Genomic DNA, 13383 nt, shown 5'->3' on the forward strand with positions numbered 1-13383 from the left:
TAAAATAAAGTTGACAACTGTTAATGCCTTTTTAGCAATGTTGTTACACTGAACTCTGGGGATTAGATCTTTTGAAATTAATACACTAAGGTCCTTGACAGAGTATGGGTTATCTTTTAGATTGTTTCCATCCAGCTTGTATTTGATATTCTGATTTTTATTGCCAGTGTGCAGGACTGAGCATTGGTTAGCAGAGATTTGGAGTTTCCAATTGTTTGACCATTCAGATACATAATCTAGGTAGTTTTGCAGGGTACTAGATTTCTCTGTGGTAAATAGTTTTACATTGCCAGCAAAGAGGACTCAGCGGCTTACAGTATAATCACAAAAGTCATTTATATATAGCAGAAAGAGTATTAGTCCTAGAATGCTACCTTAGTTTTATGTTTTATGTATTTATATTTCCAATTAATGGTTCTCAGTTAAAAGGTTAATTCATTAGAAGTCTAATGCTCACCCACTGGAGAATTATAGTATAGGTCAGTGATGCAAACCTTTTTTCCCTTGGGTGCCGAAAGAGCATGGGCATGTGCTATTGTGCATGTGTGAGTGCCCAGACTCCTAATTCAATGCCTGGGGAGGGTGAAAACAGCTTCCCCTGCCCTCCCACCTCCAGAGGCCCTCTAGAGTCCAGAAATGGCCTGTTTCCCAACTTCGGGGGGGGGCAGTAGGCTTGTGTTTTGCCCTCCCCAGGCTCCAAAGGCTTCCCTGGATCTGGGGGAGGGTAAAAACACCCTCATCCCCCCCTCCCCAGAGGCCCCCTAGAAGCCAAAAATGCCCTCCCAGAGCCTCTGTGTGAGCCAAAAATCAGCTGGCCGGTGCACACATGCATATTGGAGCTGGTCAGTGTCAGCAGATATGGCTCTCCATGCCACCTTTGGCACCCGTGCATCACTGCTGTAGGTAATCATAATAAAACAAAATATTATTAATAATTTTCACTTTCAGAAATTTTGCTCCAGAGGATGACAGCTGTAATTTAACACCAAGGAATTAACCATAAACTTCTAAAATTTGTTACGTTATATGAATTGTATAATTCCTGTGACCATGTCTGTCACTAAGGAGTGTTAATCTGTTGCGCTCTTTTCTTTCTAGCACGCTACAGGAACAGAAGGGGGAACTCTGTAAGCGTCTTTCTTACACAACTCACAAACTGGAAATGCTTGAAACTGAATTTGATTCTACACGTCAATATCTTGAAGTAGAACTGAGACGCGCTCAGGAAGAACTAGAAAAAGTGACCGAAAAGCTGAGACGGTTTGTGTCTGAATTCATTGACATTACAGAAAATAAATTGCACGTGTTATTTTAGTGAAATATCAGAAATGTGAAGAATGTTGATACTCATTAAAAATGAGAAAGGAATTCAATGTTGGCATTAATTAAATCTCAGCGCTGAACTAATAAAATGATCAAAGGATTGGAGCACCTCCCCAATGAAGAAACGTTGGGGAGGTGGAACAAGAAAGATGAGATAGGAACAAGATATGAAAGCTTATTCATAAGATAGAGCAATTAAATAGGGATTCTTTTTTTCTCTCTTTTCTCTCTAATGTTGGCACAACATCAATTAGCACAAAGCTAATTGATAAGGGATTTTGCATAGAGCATCCCTCTGGAGGCTCTCTAGAACCCAGGAACACCTTCCCAGAGTCTCTGTGTGAGCCAAAAATCAGCCGGCTGGCATACACATGCACTTTGGAGTTGAGCTAGGGCAACAGCTCACTTTCCAGCAGATAGAGCTCCATGTGCCACTTGTGGAACCCATGCCATATGTTCGCCATCACTGCTCTAGGCTGATTCCTCTTTTGACTCTGCTGCCAAGTTCTGCCTCTCCTTTTGCTGTGAAGTCTCATTGAATTCAGTAGACTTAACTTCCACTTCTAGTTGTAACTTTGCTGGTTTTATTTTATCTAATGATTTGCTGATTAATTTATACTTGTATGCTGACAAGTATAAATACAGAGGCAACTCTAGATGGCTTACAGATATTCAATTAAAATGCACTATAAAATATTAAAACAATAAATAGGTATTGTACATTGAAAATTCAACTAAAAATAAAACTAACAAGAATGGAGAGGAAAGGAGAAAAGTGTACACTGGGGGGAAGTGGACTTTTATCTACGCCATTAGCCACTTCCAAACTACCAGACTCTCATTGGATCCCAAACTAGTTGGCAGAGCCATATCTTCATAGTTTTTTGGAAGGCCAAAAGGGTGGATTAGGTTCTCATTTCCAGGGTATGATGTTCCAGAGGGCAGGAACCAAAATTCCATGGCCGATGAAATCCTTCTACCCGCATAGCCCTTCTACCCGCATCAGCAGAGTGCATTAACTCCAGCAGGATGAGCTGGTTCCTCCGATAGCCTGGATCCATGCCATGAAGGGCTTTAAAAGTGATAACCTTGGACCCTGAAGCAACCTGACAGCCAGTGCAGCCTGAGGAACATGGACTACCCAAGGACCCCCAAGAACTGCCTGCACAGCTGCTTTTTGCACTAGCTGAAGCTTCCAGATTCTCTTCAAAGGTAGCTCCATGTAGAGCACTACAATTTTTTTTTACAAGAAAATCCAGGTTATCTTAATAAACATTTATACATAGAACTGTGGTGGTGCAGGTAACTTTTGCTGACTGCCGGTTGCCTATAATTTGGCAGTTCAAATCTCACCAGACTCAAGGTTGACTCAGCCTTCCATCTTTTTTAGGTCGGTAAAATGAGGACCCAGATTGTTGGGGGCAGTATTCTGATTCTGCAAAACTGCTTAGAGAGGGCTGTAAAAGCAGTGTAAAGCAGTATGTAAATAAGTGCTATTGCTAAATGCTATCGCTATACTATAATTCGGCATATTTTACCTGTAAATGCCGAGAGCGAATAGAAAGAAATGACAAATGATCCATATTATATACATAGCAATATTTGCAGCACATTATAAGGATAGGTATTATTATATATTGATTTTCAAAATCATGGTATGCAGCTTCATGTGAGCGATTGCAGGAAATGAAGGAGAGACTGTTGAATGTTTACATCAGAAAAGGAAACTCGGCCCAGCTACTGAAAGAGATGGAGAAAGTGTTTCAAAGAAACTCCATCAAAATTAACTGCCTATAACCACAGCAGAGAAATTCCTATTAGGGCTTTTAAGAGTCTGTATTAACCCCAACCAAATATTAAAGTGGTCTGATTAAAATCCATGTCCTTCTTGCTTCTCTGTGATCAGAGGCGACACTTAAAATCCAATGAGGGCTGAAAGAGGTGAAATATCTAATTTTTTCAGCCCATTTGTCAAGGGATTTGTGAAAGAAGATCCTCACAGCAATTCTTCCTCAATTCCTTTATATTAATCTGAGTCTTTATTAATTCAATTCAATTCAAATCAATTCAATTTATTAGATTTGTATGCCACCCCTCTCCGAAGACTCGGGGCGGCTCACAACAACAATAAAAACTGTATAACAATGGAACAAATCTAATAATAAAATTACATTAACTGCATTTGTCCATAGTAGTTTCCTTTTGACCTTCTTATATGGACCAATTTTTTTTTTAATGGGAAATCAAAAGGGTTATTTAAGAAAATGGGTTCCTTAAACTTCTGTAAGATCTCAGTCTTTAAACCTCGAAATAAAATAAAATAAAATAATCAGTCCAAAATGTTCCTTCCCACCCACCATGAATGCCTCAAGAAAGATGCTAGGGAATTGCCTGCAGCCTGAAAGTTAGCTATATTGCAAGTTTTATATATGATGCTGGCAATTCTCATAATAAAATCGTTAACATTTTATATTATTTTTCACCCAGACTTGCAAGATGGGTAGTAACAAATCCAAACAAATGTATGTTTACTGCCAGAAATTATCCAGGGTTTCACTTCAAAGTTCTCCGTTTCTATTTAGGAGTCGGGGTTTAAACATTTATATTCAAAATTAAATTGCTTCTGATCTTTTATATCTTTCTACCTTGTATATGTTTGGCAGTTGAAATGCTGAACGCTGGTGGCCACAGTTTACACAAGATAGCAGCAAAACTATATTTAAAATCCTTCAGAGAAGAAAAAAATACCTTATGGATGAAAAATGCTGAAGTGATTCTTATACGCAAGAAAGGGGCCCAAGATTGTTTAAAGAACTATTGCCCAATATGCTTTCTTTCAGTCATCCAGAGTGTTTTCACCAAGATAATAGGAAAAAGAAGATTGAAAATATTAAATAATATTCTCAGCCAAAGGAGCAGGCAGGGTTCAGAAGTTGTTATGGCACAATGGATCACATTCAGGTTGTTCAGCAAGTCATAGAATGGCACAATGAGTACGCCATGTCTCTGCAATGGGTGCATGACTTTCACTGACTACAAAAAAGCATTTGACTCAGTATTACAGCAAGCAATAATTAAGATATTGCTCAACCAAGGCATAGACACTGTTTAGATAAACTTACTACAATCAGTATATTGAAAAAACAATGGCAGTAATTTGTCTTAATGAGCTTAACGTGTAAATCAACATAGAACAAAGTGTACAACAAGGCAATACAACATCATCTATCCTTTTCTTATCCTGTCTTGAAAAAGTACTTTGCAAAGTAGACTGGGCAAAAGAGGGAATAAAAATCAATGGTACCTATTTAAATCACTTAAGATTTGCAGATGATGTTGCTCTGTTCTCATAAGACTCAGAAGAGCTACAAAGACACATGCAGGAGCTGCACAAAGCGAGAGAATTATTTTGCTTAAAAATAAACCTGAAAAAGAGCCAGGTTTTATTTAATAAATTCACCAAAGAAAAGAATATATATATATATCTGGAGAAGAACTAGACATAGTAGACTGCAACATATACCTTGACCAATGGGTCTCAATGGAAGGAGATACAATAAAGGAAATTGAATGAGGTGTTAAATGTGATTGGCAGGCATTTGGCAAGCTAAGCATAATTTTCCAGAACAGCGTCCATGATATGCCTGAAAAGAAAGGTTTTTGATCAGTGTGTGCTACCTGCTCTAACATATGCCACTGAAACATGGACACTAACCTCACAATCAATATGAGAGCACAAAGGGTCATGGAAAGATACATGCTCAGCATTACAAGACAAAATACAAATACCTGCACATGGATCAGATAATAACCAAAATGTATGCTGATATCAAGAGAGTAAAAGAATTGAAATAGAAATGGGGCTGATCATATAATGAGAGGAACTGATGACAGATGGATCAAGGGAGTCATAGAATGTATCCCACTTGATAAAAAGTGTCCATGAAAGACACCATAATAATAATAATAATAATAATAATAATAATAATAATAATAATAATAGAATTCTTTATTGGCCAAGTATGATTGGACACACAAGGAATTTGTCTTTGGTGCATATGCTCTCAGTGTACATAAAAGAAAAATATAGATTTGTCAAGAATCATGAGCTACAACCAGTGGGGGGCTACTAGCCAGAACGCTAAATTTCACTCGCCGCCAGAGCTCGTGAGTGTTTGCGCGACTAGCACAATTTTGCTTCTGCACCTGTGAAGGTAGCAAAATCGCGCACGGAACTGCAGGTGCACCTATGTTTCGGCATGCACGAAAGCAAAGAAAACTCGCCAAAACATGTGTATACCTCACAAGCAGCGGTGGCGAGCGCAGTTTAGCGTTCCAGCTAGTAGCCCACCGCTGGGTACAACACTTAATGATTGTCATAGGGATCAAATAAGCAATGAGGAAACAATCAATATTAATACAAATCTTAAGGATACAAGCAACAAGTTACAGTCATACAGTCATGACTAGGAGGAGCAAGATTGTCGACGGTATCAGCAAGTATTGCAGGCCCAATTGGCAAAAGAAAACTCGGGTCCAAATTGATTGGAAACGTGTAGAACAGGCCTTCATCCTGCAGTGGATAGACAATAGTTAAGTTGATATGCTCTATTATTACCAATGACTATGGATTTTCTTTAGAACAGGGAGGGAAATTTTGGTAACCTTCCCGCTTCTGCCAAAAGCTCCCTAGTGGACAAGCCTGGAACCTGTCTCTTCTGCTGGTTTTTGATGACCTCAGATGACAATGAACTCAGAATAGGTAGTGACAGTGTTGTCATCCTGGACACCTGATCAGTATCAAAGAGGAGCTATTCTGAGAACGCTTGTCCTTCTTACTGCCAGGGAATCAAAATTAATGGTAGACATGGTCTCTCTTTAATTTCCATGAAGGTAAAGAAAGTGAAAAGTGCCAATAAACTATGATTCTTTATCTAGGTTAACTTATTTCTGACTGACTGTCCAATATTTCACAACAGCCTTTGAATTTACATCACAGTGAGGAATACAGAACAATAAGTTCCAATGTTGTTTTGTCAGGCTCTTGTTCCCACGTTCTTAACTTTACTCTCAGGAATTAAATAATATATACAGTGTCCAGGAGTGAAATCCAACAGGTTATAATAGGTTCTGGAGAACCAATAACATAAATTTTGAGTAGTATGGAGAACTGGCAAATACTATCTCTCTCTTCCTTTTCTCTTTTGCCTATTACAGCTATCCTATGAGTAGGCCTAAACTCAAAGAGAGTGTTCAGCCCAAGTTTGGCCAATGAAAGTTTCGTATTTGAGTGGTGATTTGATTCGGTGTCTTTTGGGTTTTACCTGGGCCATTTCATGATCTTGCTTTTCAGATTTATCACAGATAAAGTACCTGTCTTGCATATAAAGTTGCAACTGCTCAATTAAAAAGTACAAAAAGTGAAAGTACGAACATTATGTAAATTACATTATTTCTTCTTTATTTTAGGATCCAAAACAACTACCTAGCCTTACAAAGAATTAATCAAGACCTAGAAGATAAATTATACAGGATGGTAAGTACAGGAGGCTATTGTATGCTGATTAAGTAGAACTGTATGATTCCTTGGTTGCTGGGATAAATTGAAAATAAAGAATCTTACATTTTCATTATGACTAAGTAATTCAGAAGTAAGCCTTGCAGTACTGAATTATAATATCTTCTCTAATAAATGTGCTTATAGTTGCAATTTATAACTTGGTGAGATTTTTCTGCTATTCTGCATGAATAAAATTTTCTTGTCTAAATGAAGGAAAACCCTCATTGTCAGGGGATGAATTTTTGTCACCTGATTGTTCTAATTGTTTGTCCTGTAAAAATGAACTCATCTGGCATCATTTTACAAGGCAACTGCTGCAGCTGCTTGGAACTCTTTTTCAAGGGGAAATCTGAACAGGAGAAAATTGGATGTCCTCAAAGAGTCCAGTGATAACCTAGCATGCAGCAATCAAAGAATATGATGGTTGGAAGAGAGAGAAAGCAAGAAAAGTAAATAAAAATTCAAGTTTGAAATGGAATGGATTTTTCTGGGAATAGGCATGTCCAGCTGGCCTCTACAAATGCCTACTATTTACTGTAGTGTCTTGTTGCAGATCATATTTATTTGTTCCAGTTACAGAATCAATGTTTCAGTAGTGATGGATAGAAAAGAATTCCTCTATAATACTAAATGTTTGCAGCTTTAATACAGGGAAGCTGTAGATTAAAGCACACAAAGATGTGTCTTAGCTACATTGCATAGAATTTAGTTTTTTCTCAAACCATATCTTATTTTACAACTCCAGCTTTATTCTTTACGAGTCTCTTATGAAATAATTTTGCTCAACAGGATTCGAGAAATACTTCTTTTTAATAATCTTGAAGGATGTTGCCCCTCATAGCAAAGAGTAGTAGGCAATAACAATTTTTTTTTCATTTTCTAATGCTTTATATAATACAAGACAATAAATACTTCACCCAACCATCTCCTCTAAAATCTTACAGAAAGTGAAAAGATGAAAGTAAACAAAGCAAAATCTAATCAGCAATAGCATATGACAGTAATAGCGAACCTATGGCATGGGTGCCACAGGTGGCACGCGGAGAAATATCTGCTGGCACATGAGTCGTTGCCCTAGCTCAGCTCCAAGATGCATTTGTAGGCTGACAAGCTGATTTTTGGCTTCCAGAGAGGCTATGGAAGGGCATTTTTGGCTTCCAGAGAACCGTTTGGAGCCTGGGGATGGTGAAACACAAGCCTACTGGGCCCACCAGAAGTTGAAAAACAGGACATTTCTGGCCTCGAGAGCCTTTTGGGGTCTGGGGGAAGCTGTTTTTACCCTCCCCGGGCATTGAATTATGGGTGTGGGCATCCGTGCATGCACAATAGTGCACGGGCACGCTCTTTCGGCACCTGAGGAAAAAAAGGTTCGCCATCACTGGCATATGTGATTATTCCTCTTGCACATATATGTGTGTTGCCTTTTTCAAAGTTCATAGTATATTAATTAACTGCTGGGACTCTTAGCTAAATAGGCAATTCCAAGAGTTGCAGCTCAAACTACCCACAAAGTGACAGGTTGACAAAAGCTGAATGCATCACTTGGAGGTCAAGCGCCAAAAGCTTAAGTTTGCCATAAGGTTCTGTCATACTGTATCCGTAAGTGATTTACCAGTTATTCTTTCTCATAGTTGCGTATCTACGAAATGGGGATGGCAGTGATTTTCTGTTACTTTGTTGCAATAAAAGCATATACTGTAAATATTAGAAATTACCATATGCTTTTCAAATTGTTCAGAGAAGGAGCTCTTTCTGTTTCTCCTGAAATTTTTTAGTTAGCATAAGGTGTCATTAAAAATGTGATGTAAAATGCAGTCCTGTGCCATTAAAAAAAACCAGATCATTTCAAGTAGAATATTCTTCTTCACAGTTTCCAGTTGGTGAGAGGAGAAATTATCATTTTAATGTAATAAATTTAATTAATTTCCCTTGAGGTTCCTATTATACAACTTTACATATTTTGTTAGGTGTATCCTATCTGGCCTGCAAAAACCTAGATAACTATCAGATGGCTATTAGAATTTTCTTTAAAGATCCTTTGGATTTGGACTGGTTAATTGGAAGTGGTACAGAGACTCATTCACTGAACGTGTTATCAGCCAAAAAATGAGTGTCTCTGTCAATATCATCTATCTACATCTATATCTTCTGCATCTATCTGTAAATCTATGTATATCATCCATATTGTTACCTACTTTGAGAGATTATAATACTTGATAACTGTATCCTCATGTTGGGGAAGTAATAATCTTCTCCAACATGCCATCCTGTCAGAGTATAGCTCCAAAATGCTTAGACAGCCTCAAGATAGGGTATATTTAAAATTATGAAATAGATCTCACTTTAGAAAAGAGGTCTGTATATATGTGTGTGCATGCATTTTCTGAATAGTAGGAAAATGTTTATACTGCAATGGATATTAAATGTAACTAAAAAAGTTTCACAATTTTTTCACTGTATAAAGTTAGTTGTTTTACATTTTTCACAATGAATGGAGCAACCTTATGATGGTTTAGAGCAGGGGTGTCAAACTCGCGGTGTCATATTATCATCACATGATGTATTGCAACTTTTCCCTACTTCGCTAAACCGGAGGTTAGGCATAGCCAGCACGCGACGCATCCAGCCTGCAGGCCACGAGTTTAATAACCCTTGTTTAGAGTCTAGTCCATTGAATACAAAGGGTACACGCTTCCAATAGGCATTCCCTTTAATTTAGGGAATATTGTTAAGGATGTGATAATGGCGAGAATGACTGATTACTACTGGTTAATTGGAAGTGGTACAGAGGAATACATAACAGTCCTATAATGTATTTATATGTTTCTGTCTCCATTATTAATAGCAGATTTTAGTAATGTGGCTTTATGAAATCATCCAAGGGAAAACAATAAAATTCTTGTCCACCTCAAATACTTTAACACAAAACAATCACTACAATTAATACTACTTTGTCAACATAAAAGTACAAAATGTATGAAATTTAATAATTGCATTATGCAGATGTTGGTGTAATGCAGTGTTTCTCAAATAGTGGGGTGCCCTTCCCCCTTGGAATGTGTGGAGCAATGCCAGGAGGCATGAGACCCCAGGAAACATGCATTTTTTTGCTGCTGGGAATAAGGGTTTTTTGCACCAAACAATAGCACACAGCTCAGAGCAGGATATATGAAGTGCACATAACAAATCCTTAAGGGACACCATGGAAAAATATTTAACAGGGATGAAAAGAAAGGAGGAGAGGGATGGAGATTATGGGGCAAATGTAAGTATCCCGAAAGCTAAGACAAGGAAAATGACGAAGCATATGTAGCGTTTGGCTTCAGTGTGACTATGGTGGGAGACAAGGAAAGACTGGTATGTTTACTGTGTCTAAAAATGTTAGCAGCGGACAACATGAATCAAAAAAATAATAGGTGTCACTTAAACACATTATACCCCAATCACGCTGATAACCTGCTTGAGTTTTTTCAGCAAAAAATGTGTCGAATATTGCAAACAATTATCCCAGCAGAGATTTGGGGTGGTGGTGAAATGTTTAATTCTTTCTGGGGTGGTGGTGTTGGGCATAACAGAAAATAATTGAGAAGCACTGGTGTAATGTATACATTTGTAGGTGTTCTTACATTGGGGTTGAGGAAGTCAATTCTTTCTAGAATTATTGGTACATGATGATGGATGATCTCTGGTGGGCCCGGGACAGGGGTTTATCCTCTTTCCTGGTGCTTCTTGACCTCTCAGCAGCTTTCGATACCATCGACCATGGTATCCTTCTGCGCCGGCTGGAGGTGTTGGGAGTGGGAGGCATTGTTCTTCAGTGGTTCTCCTCCTACCTCTCCAGTCGGTCGCAGTCGGTGTTAGTGGGGGGGGGCAGAGGTCGACCTCTAGGTTGTTCCCTTGTGGGTTACCTCAGGGGTCAGTCCTCTCCCCCATACAATTTAATATCTACATGATACAACTGGGTGATATCATCCAAGGGCCTGGGGTGAGGTATCATCAGTACACAGATGATACCCAGCTTTACATCTCCACCCCATGTCGTCAGTGAAGCAGTGGAAGTGATGTGCCAGTGCCTGGAGGTTGTTGGGGTCTGGATGGGTGTCAACAGACTCAAACTCAACCCTGATAAGATGGAGTGGCTGTTGGTTTTGCCTCCCAAAGACAATCCCATCTGTCCATCCATTATCCTGGGGGGGGGAATCACTAACCCCCTTAGAGAGGATCCGCAACTTTAGAGAAACATCTTTCAGCTGTGACGAGGGGGGCGTTTGCCCAGGTTCGCCTGGTGCACCAGTTGTGGCCCTATTTGGACCGGGAGTCACTGCTCACAGTCACTCATGCCCTTATCACCCTGAGGCTTGACTACTGTAACACTCTCTACATGGGGCTACCTCTGAAAAATGTTTGGAAACTTCAGATCATGCAGAATGCAGCTGCGAGAGCAATCATGGGCTTCCCTAAATATGCCCATGTTACACCAACACTCCGCAGTCTGCATTGGTTGCCGATTGGTTTCCGGTCACAATTCAAAGTGTTGGTTATGACCTATAAAGCCCTTCATGGTATCGGACCAGAATATCTGTGGCGGCCCTGACCCTCTGGAACCAACTCCTCCCAGAGATCAGAGTTGCCCCCACCCTCCTCACCTTTTGTAAGCTCTTTAAAACCCACCTCTGTCGTCAGCATGGGGAAATTGAGATATTCCCTTCCCCCTAGGCCTATAAAATTTATGTATGGTATGTCTGTGTGTATGTTTGGTTTCTTAAATAAGGGTATTTTAAACTAATTTAAATATTAGATTTGTTACATATTGTTTCATTATTGTTAGCCGCCCCGAGTCTATGGAGAGGGGCGGCATACAAATCTAATAAATAAATAAATAAATACATAAATAAATAAATAAATATGTCTCAGATCTTTTACTGACATGGAATACTCCTAGATACTTACAGCAATGATGTGTCCCTTGCCAGAGAAATTATCTATGGATTGCTAAACACAACTAACAGTAATTCAAGGTTGGAGGCTGTTTTAGATACCCTGTGAATTGTGAATGAAGCCAGCCAGGCAATTTCTATCACTCTAGTGAGAGAATATCTATTAAGTAGTTTTAAGAATTGTAAAGAGACCTACATTACAACTAATAAGCATGAAAGACTTCCTTTGAAAACTCTTGATCTAACAGTGAATGAATGCTCCAGGTGCAGCTTTTATGAAAATGTGTATTTTTAGGCATTTTACATGTATTATGCATACAGTGATTATTATGATTGGAAAAGGTATTTCTAAGCCAGCTTTATTACATTTTTAAATACTGTAACGTTGCCCTGGTATCATGAGGAAATTACATTTTTAATTTATTCATTAATTGCATTCTTAGTTCCTCATTTCATTTCTTACTGGATTGTTCTCTCCCGTAAATTAATGCTGAACCTGCTACCTGCCATTAGCAATTCTATATAAGTTATAGTGTCCAAATTTGACATATAATCACAGCTTTTTAAATTACCTTGTTCAGGGGGGTATGACAGATTTACTGCCATGACAAATTCTTGAAATATTTATTATATATAATTTTATGGCAGTATCTCACCTTCCTAGACTTGATGTAAATTATCCTTATGAGCTCATACCTAAAGCATCTTCCTCAATAAAGGAAGTTTTTAACTCATAGTGGCTAATTAAATGTCATTGCCCATTCTTAGTGGTACAGTGGTACCTCTATTTAGGAACTTAATCCGTTCCATAACCAGGTTCTTAAGTTGAAAAGTTTGTAAGAAGAAGCAATTTTTCCCATAGGAATCAAATGTAAAAGCAAATAATGCATGCGATTGGGGAAACCACAGGGAGGGTGGAGGCCCTGTTTCCTCCAAGAAGATTCCTAGAGAGGCCCCACAGAGGCTTCCCCCCACCTTTTCCGGTCCTGTTTCCTCCCAGGAAATTCCTAGAGAGGCCCCACGGAAGCTTCTCCCCACCTTTTCCAGCCCTGTTTCCTCCCAGGAGATTCCTAGAGAGGCCCCACCGAGGCTTCTCCCTGCCTTTTCCAGTTACAGTTTCAGAGGCTCGAGTTTGTAAGTGGAAAATGGTTCTTGAGAAGAGGCAAAAAAATCTTGAACACCTGATTCTTATCTAGAAAAGTTCATAGGTAGAGGTGTTTGTAGGTAGAGGTACCACTGTATGTCCAGTCTATTTTTAATATGACTTATGATCATTTTTCACAGTTAGGACAGTTGCAGTATCCCCATAGTCATGTGATCGAAATTCAGATGCTTGGCAACTGGTTCATGTGCTCATCAGGGGCATATTGCTTCTACCGCTGCTACTGGTGCACTGAGCATGCAGCTTTAGTTGGGTTGTGTGCGTGTGTATGCTATATGCATGCATCCCCAGTGTATTTTTGCTCAGGAAGCAAATGCGCACTAAAATCTTGTGAGGGGACGCACGTGTGAGATTTTGGTGAATTTCTTTTCTTCCGCGCATGTGTGGAAACAAAAAAAAAT

The 13383-nt window shown here is 39.0% G+C and overlaps 1 protein-coding gene across 1 annotated transcript in view; it reads left to right on the plus strand.

The window, feature by feature from the left end:
• The window catches only part of BEGAIN (brain enriched guanylate kinase associated), a 230851-nt gene that overhangs the window by 131783 nt on the left and 85685 nt on the right, over window positions 1–13383 (plus strand). Inside the window, exons 3-4 of the mRNA XM_070752205.1 lie at window positions 1099–1260; window positions 6793–6859. Of these exons, the coding sequence (XP_070608306.1) occupies window positions 1099–1260; window positions 6793–6859 (229 nt within the window). The remainder of the gene's footprint in view (window positions 1–1098; window positions 1261–6792; window positions 6860–13383) is intronic.

This window comes from Erythrolamprus reginae, chromosome 1 (genome assembly GCF_031021105.1).
Source record: "Erythrolamprus reginae isolate rEryReg1 chromosome 1, rEryReg1.hap1, whole genome shotgun sequence".
NCBI lineage: Eukaryota > Metazoa > Chordata > Lepidosauria > Squamata > Dipsadidae > Erythrolamprus > Erythrolamprus reginae.